At 32.5% G+C, this 25942-nt stretch overlaps 1 protein-coding gene and 1 long non-coding RNA gene across 4 annotated transcripts in view; one reads left to right on the top strand and one right to left on the bottom strand.

The window, feature by feature from the left end:
• LOC123538811 (receptor-type tyrosine-protein phosphatase kappa-like) overlaps nt 1-11979 on the top strand; it is a 35091-nt gene extending 23112 nt beyond the window's left edge. The window contains exons 12-22 of the mRNA XM_053529869.1: nt 2668-2793; nt 3312-3460; nt 3750-3885; nt 4525-4644; nt 4968-5064; nt 7480-7544; nt 8054-8188; nt 8790-8918; nt 9179-9339; nt 9660-9795; nt 11315-11979. Coding sequence (XP_053385844.1) covers nt 2668-2793; nt 3312-3460; nt 3750-3885; nt 4525-4644; nt 4968-5064; nt 7480-7544; nt 8054-8188; nt 8790-8918; nt 9179-9339; nt 9660-9795; nt 11315-11401 — 1341 coding nt within the window. The 3' untranslated portion in view covers nt 11402-11979. The remainder of the gene's footprint in view (nt 1-2667; nt 2794-3311; nt 3461-3749; nt 3886-4524; nt 4645-4967; nt 5065-7479; nt 7545-8053; nt 8189-8789; nt 8919-9178; nt 9340-9659; nt 9796-11314) is intronic.
• Nucleotides 11980-12160: 181 nt separating this feature from the next.
• LOC123557422 (uncharacterized) lies at nt 12161-15858 on the bottom strand. 3 transcript variants are annotated; one of them, XR_008368365.1, is made up of 3 exons: nt 15788-15858; nt 13592-13705; nt 12161-12974 (listed from the first exon to the last, which is right to left on the bottom strand). It is a non-coding gene; the product is annotated as an uncharacterized LOC123557422 (long non-coding RNA). The 3 variants fall into 3 exon arrangements; XR_008368364.1 differs by lacking the exon at nt 15788-15858 and adding an exon at nt 14551-14670; XR_008368363.1 differs by lacking the exon at nt 15788-15858 and having other exon boundaries at nt 13592-13792.
• Nucleotides 15859-25942: the final 10084 nt, after the last annotated feature.

Genomic DNA, 25942 nt, shown 5'->3' with positions numbered 1-25942 from the left:
GATAATAAACAATTGTCAATCAGGCTTTATGAAAGGGCGACACATAGGAGACAACATTCGTGTTATTTTTGAAGTTCTTGAACAAATTGAAAATTCAGAACAGGAAGCAGTCTTATTTTTCTCTGATTTCGAGAAGGCCTTTGACAGCCTTAATCATAATTTCATGTTTCAAACAATTGAATTCTTCAATTTTGGTAATTACATAACAAAATGGATAAAACTGTTTTACAAAGAAGCAAAAAGTTGCACTATAAATAACGGTCATATGTCAGAATTTTTTGAAGTCGAAAGAGGTGTACGACAAGGATGTCCCCTTTCCCCTTACTTGTTTATTATTTGTATAGAGTTATTATCAAACTGTATTCTAAAAAACAATGATGTAAGGGGAATACATATCGATGATATTGAAGTTAAAAATGTGTTATTTGCTGACGATGCCACTTTTATAACTGATGGATCAAGAAAGTCTTTTGAAACGTTAATAAGTATATTAGACAATTTTAGAAATATTTCCGGTCTAAAACTAAATGAAAAAAAGTGTCAAGTATTAAAAGCTGGTTCAATACGTAAGACAAATTTTAAATATTGTACAAATAAAAGATTTAGATGGACATCAGATTCTGCGCAATCTCTAGGAATTACCTTTTACACAGATAAACAAAAGTCACAATCTAAAAATTTAGAAACAAAAATTGAATCCTTTAAGAACTGCCTCAAACAGTGGCAGCATAGGAAACTGACACTACTGGGAAAAGTCACAGTTATAAAAAGTTTTGCTCTACCAAAATTGATTTACTATTTATCTGTTTTACAAACCCCACCAAAACAAACAATAAACCAATTAGAAAAAAACATGTTTGAATTCATATGGGATAAGAAACCGGATAAAATTAAAAGGGAAACAATAAAGAAAAACTATTTAAATGGAGGTATAAAAATGATAGATCTTTCCAAGTTTAATAGAGCACTAAAGGCCTGTTGGGTTAAAAAGTTACTGGATGATAATAACAAATCAATAATAAAAGCTATTTACATAAATAAACTAGAAAAAATAGGAGCAAACTTGATTTTTGAATGTAATTTAAATGAAAGAGAAATATTTAAAAAATATAAGACAAATCCCTTTTTAAGAGATATCATTACAGCGTGGATTGAAATCGGTATTCTGTCCGAATGCACAAATGTAAATAAAGAGATAATATGGAATAACAGGAAAATAAAAGTAAACGATAAAACATTTTTCTATAGAACATGGATCGACAAAGGTGTGTTATATCTCGAACATTTATATGATTTCCGAAAAAATCAATTCTATACATATGAAGACGTTAAAAAACTATATAGTCTTCCTGAACATGACTACCTCAAATACATGTCTTTAATAAAAAGTATAGCTACCGAACTAAAACAAAAAATCAAGATAGAAAATGTCCCTTTAACTTCAAAAAGAAACGCTATTTTGAAAAGGTTTACAGACACAAAAAGGGCAAATAAATTCCTATATGAACATCAAATAAAAAAAGAAGCACTGAAAAATAAAGCTGAAACGAAATGGGAGAATATTACTTCAAAAGCAAATTTAATATGGAAATCAATATATAGAAATATCTTTACAGCAACGATAGATAGTACATTTAGAAACTTCCAGTATAAATTTATACACAGAATAATAGCGACAAATAAACTTCTACTAAAACAAGGTCTTATCGAATCAAACCTGTGTGATTTCTGTCAGATGCATGTTGAATCCATTGAACATCTTTTCCGGGAATGTCCACATATACAAATTTTTTAGAGAGATTTGAGAAAATTTCTTCAACAAAATAACGTACATTTAGAACTCACATATGAGACAGTGGCTTTTTTAATTACGGAACCAGTTCTACAAAGTAAAGCTAAAAATAGTATCATTTTAACAGCAAAATATTTTATTTATAAAAATAAAATAAATAAAACTATGCCAATTTTGGAACATTTCTTAAATTACTTGAAGACAAGATTGGAAACGGAAAAGTTAATAGCGCTACAACATGACAAAATAAATGAATATTACCATAAATGGAATGGATTCCCTCTACAAATAACTACATAATTAAAAAAAAAAAAACTCTCTCTAAACGTACTTTTAGATTGGAATATGGCAGTTGGATACAAAACGTAGATATACAACACTATATCTGCTGATATCACATATGTATATAAGGATATGTGTGAGTGTGTGTATGATTTGCGTGGGAGGTTGTTTTGTATGAAAATGTGTATGTTTAAGGGTGGGTGTGAGATTGATGTGAGATTTCAAGAAATTTCCTGATGTACATTAAACAAATGATAATATATGAGCATCATGGTATAAAACTGAAAAACAATAGAAGCAGACATGTATTCGATATATAAAACTAGTTGGTAAAATTGTATATGTATTATATAACGTTATTATTATTGTCTGTATGATGTACATGAAGGGAAAACAATAAATAATAAAAAAAAAACTTTAAAAACAAACTAGGATGGCCCTGTTTATAACGATTAACTCAATATTACGGATAACAGTTTCTCTACAAATTCAGGTTACTTGAGGTGTTTGCTTTATAATCTTACTTTTGAAACATTGTAGACGTAATTTAATCTGATTTATGTACTTTAAAACATGGGTATTTCTACTTTAAGAAAATGAAATGCCAACAATACTGGCCAGATCGAGGAAGTCGAAGTATATATGGAGATATAATCGTGACTTCCATTGCTGAGAAGGTGTTTTCAGACTTTGTCGTCAGGGAATTTACAGTAGCTCAGGTATTGTAAAACGTTAATATCGTGTATTTTCTGTCTAATTTTTTGCTGAAATAGATAGTCATAAATAATAGTACTCTAAAAGACATATAGGCAAGTACTTATGCCTGACATTATCTCACAAAAACATACACAAATCTAAGCGTTGCCTGAAGTTTTAGCCTTAACACAGCTTAATCACCTTACAAACTGTTACAAACTGAATATATTGTTTGTTTGTTTGTTTGTTTGTTTGTTTTTTCTGGGTTTAACGCCATTTTTCAACAGTTTTTCAGTCAGTTTTTAACGGCGGGCAGTTAACCTTACCAGTGTTCCTGGATTCTGTACCAGTACAAACCTGTTCTCCGCAAGTAACTGCCAACTTCCCACATGAATCATCAGAGGTGGAGGACGAATAATTTCAGACACAATGTCTTTTATCAAGTCGTCACGGAGAACATACGCTCCGCCCGGGGATCAAACTCGCGACCCCGCTATCCGTAAACCAACACTCCCTACTTAGCTAAAATTGCGTTTTTTAGAATTCCGAAACAAGAAAAGTAACGCAGTACCATTACACAGCATGGCCTGACAAAACAGTTCCGCATACTGTCGCATCATTGATAGAGTTCAGAGATAAAGTAGAGCAGGGAAATGCACCAGTTACTGGTCCAATGATAGTGCATTGCAGGTACTTTGTATTCCTATTTACTTTAATTCGTAAATTCAATCATCTTTATTACATTCTTAAAATTATTCTAATAACGTCTGCAGGTAATTTGAGACGGTCTTTGTAAGTATTATATGCTTAATTAGTTTCGATCGAATGTGTGAGTTTCTGATATATTCCTATTGTTGTTAGGCAAAGTATATGTATAGATTAAATACATATTAGCTTCCTTCCATAATTTCAACTCATAAAACCTCATACTTTACTACAACTATTGACAAAACATGTAATAGTTTAATAATGTATTCAGTGCTGGCATTGGACGTACAGGAACATACATTGCTCTTGACATTTTGATAAGAGAAGGCAAGGAAGAAGACTTTGTTGATATTTTCGGATGTGTGATAGCTCTACGTGGACAAAGAGTTAACCTGGTGCAGAATGTTGTAAGTACGTCACACTTGTAGCGTTTTGTAGATCGCCTGTTATGCTACTGGACTGAAAGATGTGTCGCTATGACCTGATTTTGAATAATATCCTCATTCACTTCCTTTAAAGACGATGACAATGGCACATACGTACAGCCATAAAGTAAACCTGGGTTCATTTAATAAGAATAATAACAAGTATACCCAACTGTAACAGGAATCTTAGTCCTGCTTAAGATAATTTTTCTTCAGCAAACTTTTTTCTTACATTTTTTAAGAATTCTATCCTGATTCATATTTACATTTAACAGTCAATGACTTGTTACTATGCCGAAACGCGTAGTGATGTGCATATACCGCAAAAGCCAAGTTAGAAAGAGCTTTTGGCTAATTGCTGGTACTCGGCTTGCCAATTGCTTATTACACAGAAATCAAGGTACAAAAATATGACGGGCCGGAATGACTGGCAAAGCTACACCTTTCTGATGTTGATTTATAAGAGTTGTGCGAAGGCCGAGAACGTAGTTGTTTAGAATCTACATTATTACGATTATGACAATATCCATGTCAAGCAATTTATTTCATGTGCCACGGAAAGTTATATTTTCGTATAGTTTATATTTATCGTGAAGCATATGCTTTTGAATTCATTTGCAGGAACAATACATATTTCTTCACCACTGTGTTCTTTATGCTCTAACATGTGAGTCTGACATATTTCCTGACGCTGCTATTCCACATGTCTTTACAGATGAGAAAATAGCGACACAATATCAGGTAACGAGCATTTCAAATATCTTCGAAACTGCCTTGATTTAGCCATTCTTTCTGTTTCTTTTGCGTTAATATAATGTCTCACTTGTTTTAAATGTTATGGCAGATTGAATATGAACACCTTCGAATATTTTAAAACAGGCATTTGTCTTTCTATTTATGTGAATCTTGTAATCATTTTTTAACATTTTTGTCTCGATTTAGTTTCAGTTTACAGGATTATACTTGCACAAAAATTATTATAAAGTATTTAAAATACCATTTATACTGTGGTCACTCCTGTAATAAAAGTAAAAAGTATATTTTGTTTAATGTTTATATTTTAGTCGTTGCAGAATTTTACGCTACTGACCAACAAAAATAAAAGGCTGATGGTGCAAGCCAAAAGCAGAAAAGAAAACAGAAAAGGGGCCGATATCCCTGGTAAAATTCTTTGTCTGAGTTTTAACTGGAGTTTTTCTCTTCAGATTAGTGCATATAGGGTTGTGCATTTAGTTTAATTACATTTAATTACGGTCTGTATTTGCACATTAATACAAAACCACTAAACTTGCAATAATGTATATAAGATATAAAAGCATATCGGTAGCTGCATGTATTTAAATTAATATTATACATGAGATTGTTAACGATGATTAGTGTCGTGTGATTTTGATTTATTCTTTAGATTTTGTTGGGAAGATATTTAAAGTAGTAGTTATTGTGTGCCCATTGTATGATTAATGTTATATAGTGTGCGTAGTTACGACCGAGCGAATAATAAATGCAACAAAGCATTGCTGGAAAAGTGCCCATTATATGATTAATGTTATATAGTGTGCGCATTTAAAAGTCTTGTGAAAAGAGACCAGGAAGAATATTTTCAAAATTGACTGCATTTAAATTTCTAGATTGAATATCTTATTTTTCAATCGACAAAGTAATTAGTTCTCTGTGCAGTCTTCGTGTGGTAAAGAACTGATATTTACTGCGTTCGGACCGTGACAAGCTGTTCTCGCTACTATTGATTTCACAAACACAAAGAAGAGATACAGGAAACACATTTAAGTGTGATTCTAATCAGCTAAAGTGTCAAAGTCTTTTCCGCAACCAACTCTGTAAACATTAAAAATTAAATTAAAATTTAAAAAAATTCAGTTTGTATAAATCAGACTTAAAAAGAGTTAAAGTGTACAAATGAAAATATTCATAATGTTTTTAAATTTATTTTACAGACATTTTTGCTTTAAGTCTATTCATGTTGTGTTCATTAAACTTCCTTCTTCATATTATGAGTGAAAATCCAATAAGGAAGTTAAGTAAGCTATGCGTTTGAAACCACGATTACATCTTGAGAGATCTAACTTTATTCAAATTGAACGAAAATAAAACTTTCAACGTGGTTTTGTCAACCATTATATATTTGATTGTAAAAAAGAAACAGTAGCATTAATGCTTTCATGTTAGTATGGAGCATTCTTAACATTAAGAACATTCATCTAAAATAGTTCTCAATGCAATAAGACAGAAGACAGTTCTAACTGCCTCCAAATCGTATTTCGTGCATCAAAATTAAAGCAGGGAATTAAACATGAGTTTTCTTCCTAAAACATACTAAAATGTCTATACAATAATCAATATGTAATGTCTTTAAGTAGTTGTAATAATATCTAATACCGTTTTGAAGGCCCGTGTTGTTTTATTATCTATCATCTGTAGAGGAGTGTATTATGATTAAATGAATTATAGTAATATAAGAGTGAAATTATAATCATATAACAGGTAATTTCATAGAGAACAGGATCAAATCTATTTTTCACTGTAACAAAATTGGTGAATTTTTGTTAAAACTTCTGAAGAAATGAATTATAAAAGAAAATGTCTTTGTTTTACATGTACACTTAAAATATCGTTTCACTCGCGGATACTAGAGCTTACATTTTCATACCTAGCTATGCCACTCTTGAAAATAAAGCATCCTATGCGCACTCGTTGGAAGATATTTCGAAATAAACAAATATCCTCTACTTATTATAGAACAACCTTTTTCCATGACATGAAATAGAATATCAAGGTTATATTGATGGTACTAGTCATAATAAGTATTTCGTTTTACTTCTGCATTCATAATCTTTAATTATAATTCAATTTTCATATTATAAATATAATGAAACTGATTCTTAGATTTCAGTATCAAAGGATCTCACATACTTGCTTGTGCAAGAAAGGATTTTCTCAAACCTTAGTGACAGTATGATATAAAAAAAAACAAGAATATCAAACAGGGAAAGCCACGTTCTAAACACGCAGCCTCCCCTAACGCAAACCCATCACGTGGACGCGCACACGATCCACACACGCACACACACAAATGCACGCACGCACGTACGAACGCAGGCGCACACCACACACACAAAGCAAACACACAAGCACAACACAAACAAATATAGGAACACAGTGGGGCACCACCTTGGAATGGTCAGTGGCAAAACCACCACTAGGGAGCTTAAACCGGTTTATGGTGCACCTGACCTCACTCTTACCCCTATCATGTTCCAAAGTCACAGGACTGTGTAAAACCGAACGCTAATAAGAATTTTCATCCACGCTATCCCGAGGGTTAGGAAAACACCTGACTGACTTTGGAAGACATGTTAGATTTTTCTTGCCCACCATTGCTATTATCGCAACAAATTTCAAAGATATTGTAAACTAAAATTCTCTCATACACTAAGACATTATACATGAGATCAAATTATGATTTCAATATGCGCACGTGAAGTTATCTATATAAGGTGATCTCCTATCTGGGTAAGTCTGTCCTGCTTGAATAAAATGTCTGAAGTATTTTCTTTCCAGGGGATGGTTATAGAGTTCGATTGACTTTGACAAAACAAGATTATATAAATGCTGTCTACGTTAATGTAAGTAAAAAAACGTATATCATAATGGTTTTTGCAAGTAGAGAAAATTTTGAATGTATTCGATACTACAATAGACATTTTTATAATATATTGGGTGAACGGTAGATCTACTTAATCATGATTAATTCAGACGTCCTGCTGTTTCTGTATATATTTCTGAAGACATTTTGTTCATAGATAATATTTTATTTCACAGAGCCGGGATAGGCCTACTTCTGACATGACAAGGCGTTTATGTTGTTGAGCAATTGCTTGTAATAATACAAAAAAATAAAAATATTTTATAAGAAAACATTTCATTTTACTCTGAGCCCAAACTGGAAGCTTGATTGCATTTACTCCAAGGACGGGAATTTAAATTTCCACATTTCAGTTTGAAATAATGTTTTTATATATCTCATCTTAATCTTAATACCTTCTATAACTTATTTTTAAAAGCTTGTTTTCATGACGGGTGATATATTGTTACCGGTAACTCTTACGTAAACTAGTTTTATGTATAATTTTAGGGATATATAGAAACAAACAAGTTTATCCTTGCACAGACACCTTTGCCGGATACTGTTGAGGACTTTGTGTCCATGTTATACCAAGAAAGGTGTTCATGTATTGTCTGTCTGGACGAGGAAAATATGTATGATAAGGTAAAACCTTAAACAGAATATCCTTGGTTAAAACAGTTCGTTTGCTATTTTGCAAAATAAAAATATACAAGTACTATAGCATGAATATAGAAGAATTAAAAATAAAGTTTGCCAAAAGGTTCGGTTCAAGTAGATGTAATTATTATCAGTGAGCAAAGCAGTTAATCAATGATGATTTCTGATGTTGACGATTAGACTAGGCAAACAAAACAGATTGATTACAACATATTATGTGGATGGGAGGATGCTGTGGTTCTGTTCCTGGTGGCTTGGATCTGCTGGCTATATCGCTTGTTGGACCACTTGCATTGGCTGTCACACGGTGATGCTCATTATATTATCATTAGAAACATATATTGAATAATGTGAAATATGTGATATGTAGAAATTTTATATATATAGTCTCTTGTAATTCAAATTTGAGTGGCCATTTACTTGTGTTTTATTATGTATATGTCATGTTTTTATACTGTAAACATGTAAATGGATGAGACTGAAATAAACAATAAACAAACATATTAACTGATAGCTGAGTCTATAAATAAGAAGACAATATAAAACTTGATAACGATTATTAGTTTGCTATGATTATATTCTATAGACAGTTGCTCAGTATATTCCACCAGCCAACAAAGTATCAACATTTGGTCATTTTCAAGTGTCATGCACAAGAAGTGATTCAAGGGAATGTTTTGTTATTAGAGAGTTGAAACTCTCGCGAATTGGATCGGTGCGTATAATGCAATGTTGTTGTTTCTCATATTTATATATCGTAATGTGAAAGAAGATTTTAGTTGATTTTAAACAATTTCATGTAAAATTGTTCAGAATTTTTACAAGATTAATGTATGGTTATCTTAGCATGTAATAATCAATCTTTTAACCCGCTATTCCACCAAGTAAGATGGTAATTGTATCAATTTTATTTGCTAATTTGCAATGTAAGATGCTAAATTTTAAATTGCTTTTACTCTTTTTGTCGGATACCAGCCGCCTGCAAAAGAGTTGACAGTCCGTCACTACCAGCTTAAAGGTTGGAAAAGACAAGACATTGTTCCAAAGAAAACCTCTTCATTCTTGAATACAGTCGTAGATGTTGAAAAAGTCAGAAAAGGTTCACACTCAGAACAACCAATAGTTATACACTGCTTGTATGTATTTTATAATCTTTTTCAAAATGTGATAATTATTGCATAACGTTAAGGACTTAATAATATGAATACTGTGGGTGACCTTTATGGATCTTATTCGGCGGTTAGGTCCAAAGCTGAAAACATTAGTTAATTAGTTACATCACATCTCATGTAGAGGCCCTTCATACAGTGTTAACAACATCAAACAACTGCTGTATTTTAACCAACGCCAGCACCTCAGGAATGGATAGTTATAATACATAGTATCAACCTATAAATGTAAGTATTTCTTTTGATATAATTTTTTTCTGAGAATTTACAAGGAAGCTGTTTTCTAGGACTGGGTCTGAGAGAAGTGGTCTTTTCTGTGTAGTGTCCGTACTCTTAGAAAAGATGACTATTGAGAACGAACTGAGCGTGCTCAACACAATTTGTCAGGTTCGCTCAAGAAGGAGGTCTGCTATTCAGGATATTGTGAGTTGATTTTTTATATTATAACAAAGTTATTTCACAACAAACAGACGTAGAATATCAAACTTTTCAAGGTGGAGATATAGTAGGTTATAGATTTTAGCTCACCTGTCACGTAGTGACAAGGTGGGCTTTTGTGATCGCCTTTCGTCATTCATTCGTCCACAGTTTCTTGTGAACATGATTGAGACCACATGTTGCAATCACTTATACACGACTTGTATTGGCATAACATCTTGGTTCTTTTCGAAAACTGGCCAGATCCCACATTGGGTTCGAGAGTTATGGCTTTTTAAAGGGCCAAATTTGCTATTTTGGCTTGTGAATACGATAGCCTTTAATCAGACTTAAACACAATTTGTAATGGCATAATATCTGAGTTCCTTTTGAAAACTGGCCAGATTCCTTCATGGGTTATAGAGTTATAGCCCCTTATTTTTGCTTTTACAGCCATAAACAGCAACCGGGATATATTTGCAAAGCCAGGATTTTGGCAAACTTCACTACCATTTCTAAGTGACTTAGAAACTTCTGTTTTAGCTTGGATGGTAGTTTATATGTAGAGACTTCATTTATGATTTGATTTAATACAAAGTGGCAAAATATCTTTAACAACAATAGATCTTGGATTCCATGATAAATCACACAGATCCGATTATATGTTCCGCAGTTACGCTCTGATTGACCCCTGAAAGAGCCAACATTTGTTAATTTTTACCTTGTGAACACGGTAGAAGTGAATTTGTTCATTCAAATTTAACCACACTTAAGTTACAATATTCGAAACCGACTAGATTCCAGCACTGGTTCTAGAGATAATACCCCTGATAGGGGCTAAATTTTCTATTCCGCCATACAAAGGTTTCATTTATACTTTGATTTGAAACAAAACTTGCACAGAATATTTATCTTGATGATCTCTAGGCCAAGATAGAAACTGGGTCACGTGGGGTCAAAGACTAAGTTACCAGGTCATATCAAAGGAAAATCCTGTTAACACCCTAGAGGTCACATCCATGACCCTATCTTCGTGACATTTGATCAGAATGTTTATCTTGATGATTCCAAGGCCAAGTTTAATAGGTGAGCGATATGGAGTCATCATGGCCCTCTTGTTTTATCAATGATATTGGACATTGAAAATACATAAAGTTATTTATTATATAGTTTATTCACAACAGCAAAAAGGTATTACAATGAAAATACAATAGGTTTATATTATATAGTTTATCCACTACAGTAAAAGCCATAACATCAAGCATATCACTAAATATTAGTAATTATAATACGTCGTATATTGTATAGATGATAAACAAGTAAAACAACCCAAAAACGCAAGAGATATCAATTTGATCTTTTTAAGATGTCTCTACATACCTTGCTTCTTTATACAAACGCAATCATCGTTTGTATTTGTAAACAATCCGGCGCGAAATTAAGATAATTTTAGTAAAACTACTTTGACATGTGTAGTTTCAATTTTAAGTCAAAAATTGCGTTTAATTTTTCATTTGCATTTCAGGAACAGCTACGATTCTGCTACAGCTGTATTGAAGAATTGTTGGAGATGCCAGACACAAACACGTACTACAATATTGGCAATGTATGAATACAAAGAAATGAATATTTAATTTGAACGCAATACAAAAACAAGCGTACTGTTTCTCTATAGAGGAACTCATTTTGCTCAGTTTGAAGACGTGAATACAGTCATTCTGAATCTGCAAAAAACACACATTTATTTCTGTTATACTAGCATACAATATTCCTTTAGCCGCAATATATGCTTGTGTTTGCCATTATGTTTTTTCTTAAGTTATGAGACATAAATAATGTTGCGTCATGTGTAAAGGGATGTTTGTGTTTGCTTTAAAGGGACTAACCAACACATTTTTTGGCGACAAATAATTTCTCTCAAAAATCCATAAAGTGTATACATGTACTCTGAAAGTGACTTGTGATACAAACTTATTGACATAAGATTTTTGCAAGATATTATTATAAATAACAAAAAACAGTGTGCAGAAGGTAGAAAACGGTTGCAACGCTTTTGAAATAATTTAGAAAATATGCTTTCTTCTTATATTTCTACCAATAACTAACTGCTAGTTTTTCTATTTTATCATTTTCAGTGTCATGTGTACTTTCTATGCCAAACTTGGTGAAAATAAACATGTTGAAAAATTTCACCGGAAATGTGGGCAAATAGCTTTAAGATAAAAAGTAAGGTTCCGGATATAAAATTTACATTTACAGAAATGAGATAATATACTTGTATTATTTTGTAAGAAGCACTTGGGTGAACTGTGTGTGTACCCAAACGAAAAAAGGGGGAAACAAAACACTTAAACAAAACACTAATACTCCACTGTGTTTTGATGATGTTTTATTAGTATAGCAAATGACATGCAAATGAGGTAACAAAACACTAACAAAACACTAACAAAACATTGCTAACGAAATACCAACAAAACATGATATGCAAATTAGGCTTAAACAAAACACTAACAGAATACTTAATGTTTTATTAGTGTTTCATTATATGTGCTAAAGAAAACACTAACAAAACACTGCTAACAAAATACCAACAAAACATATGATATGCAAAAGAGCAAGGTCACAAATTTAAACAAAACACTAACAAAATATTTTATGTTTTTTTTAGTATTTCATTACCTGTGCTGACAAAATACCATAAGCAAAACATTATTTACATACATGAATTTATATATGAGCCGTGCCAGGAGAAAACCAACATAGAGGCTTTGCGATCAGCATGGCTACAGACCAGCCTGCGCATCAGCTTGATTTGGTCAGGATCCATGCTGCTCGCTTTCAAATGCTATTGCAACCATAGAAACCATTAGTGAACAGCATGGATCCTGGCCGGACTGTGCGGATGCAAGAAAAAGTATACACACAATATGGTGCTAAAATGTCACCATTTTCTACTCAGTTCTAAAGTCATTGAAGTATATTGATCAGTATTTTCCACTTTTTGCCATGGCTTTTTTCAGCAACATTCTGATGTATAGTCGGTGTAAGATATGCTATTACTTTCAATTGAATGTCACTATTGGTTGAGAAATTTTCTGTAAATTGTAGCCATCATCAGTGTAAAATGCCACAGTTTTTCACTAACTGCCACAAAGCCATTGTCACCATTCGTCTCACTGCAAAACCTGAAGATGTAATAAACCAAGAGATATTAAATCATAAAAGCAGTTTCTTCATTAGTTTTTTCCTTTGTTTATAGTTTCAAAATTAAATTATCATAGTCATAGTAATATTTGGTATTCAAAATAGTGCATCTTTATGATACAGGCAACACTGCAGATTTAATCCAGTAACAACTGTAACATTACTTGTTATATTTTCAAGAAACTTATTTTTCTAAATTTGATTTCAAATGTTGATAAGGTTCCAGCGATGGCAGACAGATATTAAATGATTTGGGAAAATGATTAATAGATTGGTCTTATGCATTGGTGTTACCCTTTCCATATTGTTATAATAAATAGTAACTTAGTTTGATTTCTGCCAGTTACCTGCACTTACACCTCAAGTTGTGATTACTTAATTTGGTATTTTTAATTATTATATATTGATTTGGACTTGATATATAGGAGATAATTATAAAACCTGCCATGAGTTTGCTGGAAGTAAGTTTTAAAATTGATCTATTAAGTCATGTTCAGGAATTTTTTTTCAATTGCCCACATTCAATCAAACATACAACTATGGTATTGACAGTGTATACATGTATATAGTAATATATAATGCCAGTATATATACTTACATGTTTTTGAACTGCTGGATTCGTTAGGTTTTCTTTGAACACAATACGTTGATAAGGTCCCAATTCATTCATGTGTGCCATACCTATATACATACATGACATATGGTGCTATACCTGAAAATAGATTTAGTTTAAAACTTAAAATGTTCATAAAAACCTTTGGTTTATTATTGGGTATGTCAATGAACTAAAATTTTAACTGTATACATTGTGATAATGGAGCCAAAAAATGTTACTAGTTCTACCAAATGTATAGCAATTTAAATAGAGGGTTACATAAGTCTTTATTCTTATTACATTATACTCTTCAATAGATTAAAAGAATTATCTGGATGAACAAGATTAAATTAATAAATTTAATTACCCCAGTCTTGTAAAATAAACAATATGAGCCGTGCCATGGGAAAACCAACATAGTGGCTGGTTTTCTCATGGCTTGGCTCATATAATCATTTATAAAAGCAAGTAAATAATCCATAAACAATTATTTTTGTTAACAATAATTTTCATTTACCTTAACATAAATGTGTGCAACACCAATAGACTAATTAATAAGTAAAAACAGGTTAAAACACTAATTTTAAAGCAAAATATTATTCTCTGAATTTACAGACTGAAGTAATTGCAGTGCCATGGTAAGCAGACTGGTAGCATTGTTTACCCTGTGATTGGGGAGATAACTCTACTGGTTTAAAGTTTTTGTCTCCGTTGAATAATTTCATTTAAAAGTATTCACTTTTTATTTAGTAAATTAAAAGCATGATAAACTAAAACATACAGCTTTTTAATTTGCAAAACAGAAGCATTTGAACAAAAAAAAAATATGTGAAGCAACAGTCATTTGTGAAAGCTACCAAAACGAAAAGTAAACAACCTGCTTCCAGTTTGAATCCATGATTTATCATAGTTACAGGTAATCTAGATTACTGTTGGAAAATAAATAAATTATATTGACTCACCATTTGTATTATTTTCATCACTCTTAAACTTCCATGTTAAATATAAACTGCACATAGAAAACAAAGAGCTATATAAATAAACTTCCTTGTAGTGAAATAACTCCATCATGCTCTCACAGAACTTCCTGTTTAGATTTGAATTTTTAATATTCTTGGGCAAATGTGTCATTTACAGTCAGCTAATGAAAGATACATGTAGGATGTGGAAACTATTTCTGTTCTAGAGTAAGATTTTATTCCATTTAGATACACATAAATTTTAAAGATTACTCTGATAAAAACCCAAAAAGTTAAGGATTACTTTTTGTGGTACATGCACAGTCGCCAGAAGTAGTTCCCTGACTTTATTTTCATTGGCTGACCTCTTGGTAGAGTTTCTAAATATAAAGCAGACAAGATCTTATCAGTCTGTGGTAATCTCCTGTTGTGAGATAAGCAACATGTACACTGCAGTAGATTAATTTATCACCCCTTAACAGCCAGGTGGAAAAATATCTATATGCAACTACTGTTAGTGATGTTCTTTTTGATGTAACTCTAGGTGAAAAAGTAATGATAATTATTTCAATAAATTCTTAATTAGTTCAAAATGAACTTTTCTGCAAAGTGCATGAATACATTATAATATATACAAGTTGCATTACAATTCATGTTTTAATCCCATTTGTTCTGTTACCTATCTAATTGAGTTTATTGTAGTTATTGGTCATAAAAATACTTATACATTAAAATATTTTATGTTCACAAGAAATACCTTCCAAAACTTCTGTGACTATAGTTTCCATCACAAAAGCTTTCTAAGTTATTATTTTTCATGCTATTTTCCATTCCAAAATTTTACTAATTAACCCTTACCCTGCTAAATTTCTATAATGAACTTGTCCATGTTCCAATTTGGACAGAACCATTAACTTTTAAAAGGGGTGTTCGCTGAAAATTTACAGACAGCATAGTGAACAGTGCAGACTATGATTAGACTGCACAGATGTGCAGGCTGAACTTGGTCTGCACTGGTCGCAAAGGCATAGACACTTGCTGCCAGCACGCTAAGGGTTAAGTCCAACTTTCCTAGACAAAAGCTCCTGTTTCTATAAGTCAAATTAGATACCAACAAAATGTAGCATGTACAAATTCAAGTGTAATGAAACACTAAGAAAACATAGTTTACATTCTCCAAAGTGTAATAAAACATCAATAAAACATTACTGATATAACAAAACATTAACAAAATACTAACCACTTAAAATCCTGGAAGTACAGTATTGGTGTTTTGTTAAATGCTGTACTAACAAAACATCCTAACAAAATATCAAAATATGTTTTGTTGATGTTTTGTAAGTGTTTTATTAGTGTATTGTTAATTATTTTTTTCGTTTGGGATAATCAAGACATGTATAATTATTAATCATACATCACAATACTAAAGATCAATACACATCACTTATTATCATACAAACATTATAAATTATCATAATTATTATACGTCATTCAACATCATGATATAGTGGACGCAACCTGACCCCGATGGTTGACCTTTGTATTATAATACATAATGAGGCACAACCTATTATTGAAAAGGAGTGTACGTAAAACGATTCCTCTCTTAGCATTCATAAATTTAGATACACGGCTAACCTAAGCACCCCTTATTTCTACAATGAAATAATCGATATGAATAATCAGCCTAAGGTCAAACATAGCGGTCAAGTTGCGACTACTATAATAGCAAATATCATAATAAACATTCAAAGTATTGAGTTCAATTTTCATTTCAGCATTACTGCAAACGTTTGATTATATATAGAAAATCACAGAGTTATGATTAATAAAGAGTTAAAGACATTTAAGAAATCTAAAAACTTGAAGTAATTTTAAGCAATATGTCATAAATACTTGAAGCTGCCATTCTTTTAATATATCAATAATGTCCCGTCAATCGCCTAAAGATAAATGACAACTCAAGTACAGTAGCGCGAGCACGAAAACTTCGTGCAAGTACAAAACAATCGGCTACACTATACGACCAATGGAAAATAATGTTCTTCTAATTCACGACTGTTCAAACTGAAAAAGAATATACCTCTTTAACAAACATTCATGTTTTTTTTTTAATGGCACCTTGGTCGCATTTATGTTTGCTAAAATCTTTAGAAAGGAAATATGCTACATCTTTTTTTATCACGCATCTTGCGGATGCAACTAGATGCACTTTCTAATTCCCATTGTCATTGTCAATAATAACTGGTTAGTTTGAAGCATTAAGTAAAGCAATTTTATTGCCTTATTTTATTGTTTAAGCATGTTGTTGTCAAGCTTTATATAAGAATAACCTTTCAAAAATAAAAAAATAGTTTTGCGATTTGTTCCAGTTTGTGTTTTTCATATTGTCAATACATACAAATAATAAATTTAAGATAAATTTCTTTCCTTAACTTAAAACTGATCTTCGCAAAATAGTGCGGATAAAAAAGAAGGTACATAAAGGGCGTGTTCAGAAATACACGTAATAGTAACCTTTGTCCGTAATGAAGTCCCAGTTACAAGACTCAGTTTTGATTTGTAGCATCTGCAAGAAAAGTGACGTAATCGGTGTTTATTTGTTTTAAAGTAAAATTCGATTTGAAGAGTCTTGGGTTGGTGCATATTCTTACTATGTAACTTACTGTTACAGTAATATTTAACATGCATTATTTAAGAAATTGAAGTAAAAGGTATATAAATGATTATTTCTTTATAAACTACCACCAAAATGCTGCGAAAATACATTACGACATTTACAATTTTCACTTTTAAAATATACAATTGACTGATAGTGAAAAGATGATAAAAGTAGATTCTGCAACCGTAGAAACTATGGTCAAACCTATGTTGTTGTTTTTTCTATTTGACAGAAGCAGCATGTATTTGCGTAAATACAGCTGAAAAATATATAACGGCATTTAACTGAAAAAAAAGATATTTAAAAAAATTGTGTCAGTAGTATAAATATGTGCAAATATCTGAACCTGAGCCGCTTAGTACAATGCCAATGAAATTATATATACGTTACTTTTTGGTATCTGAACTGGCTTATTTTACGTGAGCTTTAGAGAATTTCGTTATGTACAACATTGTATACAAATGATAATCTTACATCAGCTCTAAGTGGAGAAAACAACAACAGATAAAAACATGTACATGTAATTTTTTTATACAGAATACAGAAATAAGCCGCGCCATGAATTTGTGTTATATCAAAATAAAACACTCGATACTTTGGAATTTGAGATACCAAGTTTTAACTGTACATGTATATATACAAAAAAGAACTGATAGGAATACTAAATACTTGAAGATTGATTGAAGTTCATTCTTCAACAAAAAACTCCAAATGAGCCGCACTAAGAGAAAACCAACATAGTGCATTTGCGACCAGCATGGATCCAGATCAGCCTGCGCATCCCGCGTTTGGTCAAAATCCATGTTGTTCGCTTTCAAAGCCTATTGCAATTAGAGCAACCGTTAGCGAACAGCAAGAATTCTGACCAGTCTGCTCGGATGCGCAGGCTATTTTGGATCCATGCTGGTCGCAAATGCACTATGCTGGTTTTCCTATGGTGCGGCTCAAATACAGAAAGCTTTATTCAGGTTTGAGCAATGAGCTCCTCATCCCTACAAGATATACATATTAAATCAAGATCATCAAACATGAAAAACAATTTAAAAGACATTTAAACACAGCAACAACTATAAATATCAATTAAATGTGTCAGAATGTAAATAATACAACATGAACTAATTTATAAGAAAAAGTATTAGAGGGTATAGATAAATGTACTTGGACATTTACAATTGGAAATAAATACTTAATTTTCTAACGTATTTCTTCTTTCTTTTAAAGCACAGTTAATAAAACTGGCTTAATTATTAAGTGTCTCTTCATTTGTACATGACAAAAGCTTAATAAATTTCCACATATTTGGTCGTTCATAGTAATATCTATCTATCAATATAATGTTTTCTCAACATCTTATAATGCAGACAAACACATATCATATGAACCTTATCTTCTATGTCTCTACAACCACAAAATCACAAGTTAGTTCACTTCTGTCAATTCTGTTCTGACCATAACGTCCAGTTTCAACTTTAAGATAATGTGCAGAGACTCTGAACATGGTTAACAATGTTCGGTATCTTTTATCACTTACAATACTAAGGTAACTTGAATATTCATAGTCTTGTTTCAAATGCTTATATACAATTAACACCTGGTTACCTTGTACACTGTTTCTCCAGGTTTGTATGAAATTGTCAATAAGCCTTTGCATAAACATCGGTATGAGCTGTTTAACATTTATTACAGCAGGCATTTCCAATACATATTCTTGCATAAAACCTTTGTTTTTTGCCGATTTTGGGCATGCACAAACAGGGAAAAAACGTGTACAAACAAGGAGATTCTCGTGAGCACGCGCTGTTGGTGAACGTTTTGAATATGCTGTTGTGGGTCCAACGTAAGCAAATTATGGATCCCTTTTAAAAAATGTTTGTGTCTACTTTACACATCTATGCAGTCTACTGATACAGTGATGGTGTGTAATGTAAAGCATAAACATGACGAAGCGTAAAGTTTGAAGGATTTTTCCACAGTTAATGAACATTTGATGAACAGAAGGTATTTATTATATGTTTTTCAATTTATTTGTAGATCTCACCAACCATGTTTGAGTTTATAAATCCAATCTAAGTTGATAATATCGATGTTGGAAAAATTCAAATTTTTGTGTTTATCAAACTTTGATCGCGATGGGGTGGGGTGCAAAGCAAAATTTTCTAGTTATAGGCCTAGAGATTTCATTCTTAACGACATGAAGAATATAGGTATTGATACCAGTTTCTATTAAACGATAATATTTACATTTAAAAAGCGTAAGGGGCAGACTATTAATTTAAACCAAGCAGAATTGTGTTCTGTCGGCACCTCACCTGCAAATTGTGTAAAGACAGGATGCCGTGTAGGGTTATGCCCTTTTCTCATAATTCCCAGCCTCTAAAGCTAAAGTTCCTACCGATATATCGGAAAAAGGGGAAGTCATGCTTATTTTACATATATTTAATATTAAAGAAATTACCACAACAAGAATGTCCGTTCGACATAATACGCACTGTTTCTGTATGCCCTGGAAATGCATAAATAAAACATGTGTCCATAACAACCTGAAACGGCCGACTTCGATCGGCTAATGTCAGCTGGATAGTCTTGTTTTTTCGATATTTCCAGCACTTAAGTTGTGTTTTATGCAAGAATAGCGATAACGCACGTTTGTTTCGTGAAACGACATCTGCAGAATCCCTCGGGCTATGTTGGTGCACTCGCCCTACGGGCTCGTGCACCAACCAATCCCTTGGGATTCTGCAGATGTTGTTACACAAAAAAACGTGCGTTAACCCTACAGCCAAAACTATTTACGTATAACATGTCATTTACATAACAACACCAGTTTATCAGCTTTAATTACTTTAAACCAGTATTTCAATATTCTCGTATATCTGTTTATATACAAAGGGTGGCGATACACTTCGCCATATATTGCAACATTACTCGTTGAACGTTTTACAATCAAAATTATTTTACAAAACTTCAGTCGAGTTCTTTCAATATCTCTTTTCTTAGAATAACGCCATATTTCTGCTGAAGAAATTAGAATAGAGAAAAAACAAAAGAATACAAATAAACCTAACATAGTTTTTTTGTGAAAAGTTAAATTCCTTTGTATTTGCTAACAAACAATTCATTAATTTTAATGCTTTACCTTTTGATCATTTGAGCATTGTGATTAAATGTACCATTTGAATCAAGAACAACACCAAAATAATTGAAATTATCAACAATATCAAGTAAAGTTCTATTATGAGTCCATCTTTCGTTATTACGCATAGGACCACCTTTCCTAGTAACCATTACTTCAGTCTTATCAGTGTTCCATGTGAGACCTCAACGCTCACAATAAGTGTGCAGGTCATTTTTACTTCTTTGTAAATCTTCAACACTACCATCTGCATACATAAATATGCCATTGTAAGATCATTTAAATTAATGCCACTATCAGAATTGGATATAAGATATAATTCCAAGTCTTCAGTAAACTTAGACTATAGTATCGGTGAACAGTTTTCTCCCTGTTTTAATCCAACAGCTATTTCTATACAATCAGAATAATTGTTCACATGTCGCACCCTACACTTTACATGATCATACATTGAACTCATAATCCTATGCATTTTACCATTAATTCCTAACTTAGAAATCTTCAACCACTGAGCATTTCCGTACACGCTATCAAGCTTTTGCGCATATCTATAAATGTAGTATATAAGCGTTTCCAATTGTTAAGCATATTATTGATAACACAGAAATATTGCGTCCTTGGTTCCAAGTCCTGCTTTGAAACCAAACTGCGAGTCAGATATAATGTTATGCTTATTACTCCAGTCCGTAAGTCTCTTATTAAGAACTGACGTGAACAGTTTTGCCAACACGATAACAAGAGTAATTCCTCGGTAATTCTGCACATCAGTATCATCCACTTTCTTGTAAACTGGAATTATCAACCCTTCCGCCCATGAAAAAGGAAAGAGACCAGATAATAACACCATGTTGAATATGTCTCTTAAATGTTCGTCGATGATATCGCCTGCTTCGGTAAAATAGTCGTTAATGAGAGAGTCACAACCACTAGCATTACCTATCTTTAAACATTTTATTGCTCGTCGTATTTCCTCTAATGAAATCGCCTCATCTAGTTCATCATTTGTATAGTCTCATTACAAAATGTTTCAAAATGTTCTTCGTCTACTGCGATATTAATATCAACTGGCAAATTTTTAAAGTACTCGAAAAAGAATCTGTTAAAGAAATATTATCACCTTTATTGCTCTGTTTCCAAAAATAAATCACGTGGCTTTTTATGTTTCAGGAATTCAATCTTTTATCTGTTTTATACCGTCTTCGTTTACTTTAAGTGCAAATTTTATATTTTTATTTCTTTTCAAATACTAGTAGATTGCGTCAATTAGCGTCCGTTTTCAATGTCTGGGTATTTGTTATTGTTTGTGCAAATATCAAATTGTAATATAGCATGATCGGAAAACACAGTTAAATCGGATATTTTAAAAGACAAGATATATTTGAAATTGCACTGTTCAAAAAGCAAATTATCTATAACTGTATTTGTTCTGTAGTCAGTATATGTAAACGTCCCCCGTGGTTATAGTCTCCCGTAACACAACCGTAACTTGTCGCCTTGTGTAAATCTAACAATTGTGTACCGTAATTATTAACTGTTTTTGTCCACTAAAGTGCGACCAAGGGGTAAGTTAACCGCCTTTTATCCGGTTCAACTATTTACACCTCCCGCAATCATAACTTTACCCTGCTGTTGAAGCTCGTGTCACTTTCAATTAATTCAAACAAATTAAGTTCTGACTGGCCACGCTATACGCTGGCGAGCCTTGTCCTCAAATACACGTAGAGCATAGAAATACTTTTTTTCTATTCCAAAGAAATTTCTGTCCAGTTTAATCCAAATAATTGTATCATGTATCAAAATTATTTCTAACAACATTTATTCCGTCAGCGATACAGTCCTTAAGACTTAAATTTATCATGCATGAATAGACCGAAGTATTTGGGTATATATTTCCTTTAAACGATTTGACATAATCAGATCTTTGAAGGACACTAACACATTTTTCGGCTTAGCAGTCCTTGGTAATCCAATTCTTGTAGCGCGTTCAACTTGAATATTCGGGATATCTTCTTCTGGAATGTGCATAGCGGGCTATGTTTAATCGGAGTTCTTATATACTTATACATTTAAAGTACTGAATGACCTCTTGAAATTACATGTTTCCAGTTCATAGTTTTATGAGCCGAATATTGTTAACTAATCCATAAGGTTTCCATACCAACAATTTCAGCCAGAAAAAACTTTATTCTCATACGTTTGGCACATTGTTTCACTAACAATTGTTTCCTAACATGGCAATTGTTGTGGAGAAGATTTTCAAATACGATGCTGGCCGGAATATAAGCTAAGCACGACCTACAGGAATCAGCGAATTGTTTGTAACTTAAAACTAATGTTGTAAAATAAGTCTCATAATCGAGCACATAATACAGGTACATAGGCTTCGACATGTAGAATTTTTTGACGTACTTTGTTACGTTCGCGCTACCCATGCTCTCACACTTTCCTTCAGGGCCGTTCTAATCTCTGTTACCTGAAAACTGTAGATCAATGGATTTAAAAGCGAATTCAGAGCAAGCATTTGCAAATCAGGAACAGCAACATTGTTTGGATCTATTGACAAAATCCCAAAAATGTAGCCTACGAAAATGACAATATATGACAAGGTCGCTATATCAACTGTGATGAGTGCTATCAACAAAAGTTTAATTGCTCGTTTTTCATGGATTCGATCCGCAGTGACTGAAATTGCACCGGTCGTAATCATACTGACAGAGCGAGAAACAGTATCTCCTTGACAACCACTTACGGAAAATCCTTCTCCATATTCATTTACTGATGTCACGTCCGTTTGTGACGCAGACGCAGATTCTGTGATGCTCAATTCAAAATCAACCGAAAGATCACCGTTTGAAATGGTTGGTATTTGGTTTGAAGGGCGTCTGCTGCACGCGGGGCTGTTCCCGTCTCTTTTAAAATCCATACTCCGTTTCCGATTTTTAACATTTTTGCTATTGCCTTGATTCGTTTCTATGTTGACCATCTCCGTACGTGATTGGTTTTCATTTCCTAAACCCACCTCACGAGTGTGTCTTCTGGAGAGTACTATAGCAGCATGACAATAAATGCCATTAACCACAAGTAGTGATAAGAAATTCAGAAAAGGAATATAGACAACAGCTGTCCAGTTGTCGACTATATCAGGTGCCAAGCAGCCGTTAATCTGCAGACGTTTCGGAATAAATGCCAAAAAAGGCAGATGACATAGAAGGCTCAACATCCAAGAGTAGAGCGAGGAGTAAACACTCCGGTATACCGAGACTGAAGGCTGGGTTAACCGTCTGATTATTTTCCATCTGTGTATAGCTAATACGCACACATTCAATAAGGTAGCGTACTGTGATATGGCGCAGAGCAACATTATTGTAGTACATGCAACTGTGCTTGTATTCACAGAGGAAAATAGAGTGAGACACCAAAGGCCAAAACATACTCCTGATAACAAATCGCCAACAGTGAGATTTAGAAGTTGGTACCAAATTGCATCTGGCAGTTTCCTCCGACAAGTCTTTAAACTGACCAAAACAATAGTATTTAACAAAACAGTAAATCCAGCTATGAGTGCGTTTACTATATGCGAAGCCGTGTTTAATTCATATATCTCCACATTCTGTGTTTCGTTATCAAACTCATTCGCGACAAAATATTTAAAGGGTTTCTTTATAAAATTTATTTAAAATTTATTCGGGAAATATCAACTTTAATGTCAATTTTAAAACAAAATTGTTTGCTTTTCCCCCCCGATTACCATTTTAAAGGGGAATCAACTGCACAACCCTTATAGGTAAGTGTTATTTTTTTGTTAAGACTAAACAAGATTGTGGCCTTATAAATGAATACTTGATCTTAATTATGTTCATAAAGGAATTGAAAATTCATTAGGCTTGAACCTTTTTATCACCTATATATTAATTTTTAACTGCAATTTTGTATACACTGAAACACAAAGCTTTTTACGTCTAGGGAATTTAGGCAGTTAAACTATTTTTTATATTAGATACCCAAAAATCAATATGGGGGTGATCTAAAAGATGCATTACTTTTGTATTTTTATTTTTGATCAGATTAAAGAGACCTTTCAGTCTGAGAAAGATTTTAAAAATCCCCAAAAGGGTTAATATATAAAATTTTTGTTTGAAACTTTAACTGTCTTTTATCATAAAAACTACATATTTAGTAACTGACACAAAATATTTTTTTCCTTATAAAAAATCCTACGTTTTCCCCTCACATTATTTTGAAACAAAAAATTGGTATTTTGGTTGATGATATATAGGTCGCGAAACGTTCCTAGAGGATAAAAAATAAAATACGAGTTTTTCATTACAGATTGGGTGCGCCGTTTGCCATGCCCGGAAGTGGGTTCAATTGGAGCGCACGGGCAAAAATCCAAATTTTTGCATGTCCGCATGCTTTTTAGTTATAATATGTATAATATACTACTAAAAGTTAGGGTTAGTATTATCATTTCAAAAATATACATTTAAATATTTTTCTTTAAAAATTTGCTTAAAACCGTATATATGGGGAATCATTTCAACGCACATCAAAAAGCGTTATTTTTCTCAAATAAAATCTAAAAAACACTTTTGTAAAGCCATTAAACATGTTTGGTTAGCACCCAAAACCATCATTTACTCTGGGGGAACTTTGTCCGGGTTCAGAGCCAAAAAAGGTTTAATGAACTAGTTTACCTCAACCTACTTTGCCCACATGTTAACCATCATGGCAACGACGTCACATCAAAATGTAATGTGAAATTGCGGCTTGAAAAACCCAAAACTTTTCAAAAAATAAAAAGTACGAAATCCTTTGGACACGGGAATGCAACCAAATAGAAAATAATATTTACTTTTGATGGAGAAAGTTCAAAAGAGGTGATATAAACGGAACAAAATCAATCATGCACTTACTATTTTAATTTGTATGAAATTCATGAGTCGCATTTAATGTTCATAAGAGGTGATGTAAGAGAAAACCCCTAACGCATTCCCAGCACCGGCTTTCGATGACTTCTGTTGTGATTTTGATATATATTATTAATCAGGTGATTTCATATTAACTTTGTTACATTTCTAGTGTAAGAGAATCCAAAGCAAATACCCAATAAATGACAACTTTATTAATCAACTATATGGTATTGATCAAAATGTTTTCTTGTTTTGTTTTTTTTTTTTTTATTTTGGAACGTCCTATCTCAATTTATATCATTTTGCAAGAAGAAGGGCGACCCAACAAACTTGATGTTTCATTTTCTCGTTGTGAGAAAAAACGTCGCTGCAACAAAGCAAAGTAAACTCGGTTCGTTTTTATAAACCGGGGCAGCCAAAAAAAGGGGCAATTTCATTACGCCCTTCATAAATCTAAAGTTTTCCCAATAGAATTCCCGGGAACCCGGTGTTGCCTTGCCAAGGGTACCTTCCGTTTTCTTTAACTTTTTTTAAAACATTTTTATTAAAACTATTAGTATCGCGTGCAAATAACAATTCTACAGTTTACAAAAAGTTAACAAGGGATTAAATTGAAATTTTAAGCTTATAAAAAATTCTCCCCCACTTGTTTAAACTTTTAAACTGAACAGGATTTTGCAAGTACGATAG

The sequence above is a fragment of the Mercenaria mercenaria genome, chromosome 18 (genome assembly GCF_021730395.1).
Source record: "Mercenaria mercenaria strain notata chromosome 18, MADL_Memer_1, whole genome shotgun sequence".
Classification (NCBI taxonomy): domain Eukaryota; kingdom Metazoa; phylum Mollusca; class Bivalvia; order Venerida; family Veneridae; genus Mercenaria; species Mercenaria mercenaria.
The sequence above is the reverse complement of the archived record's forward strand: the minus strand, read 5'-3'. Positions and strand labels throughout refer to the sequence as shown.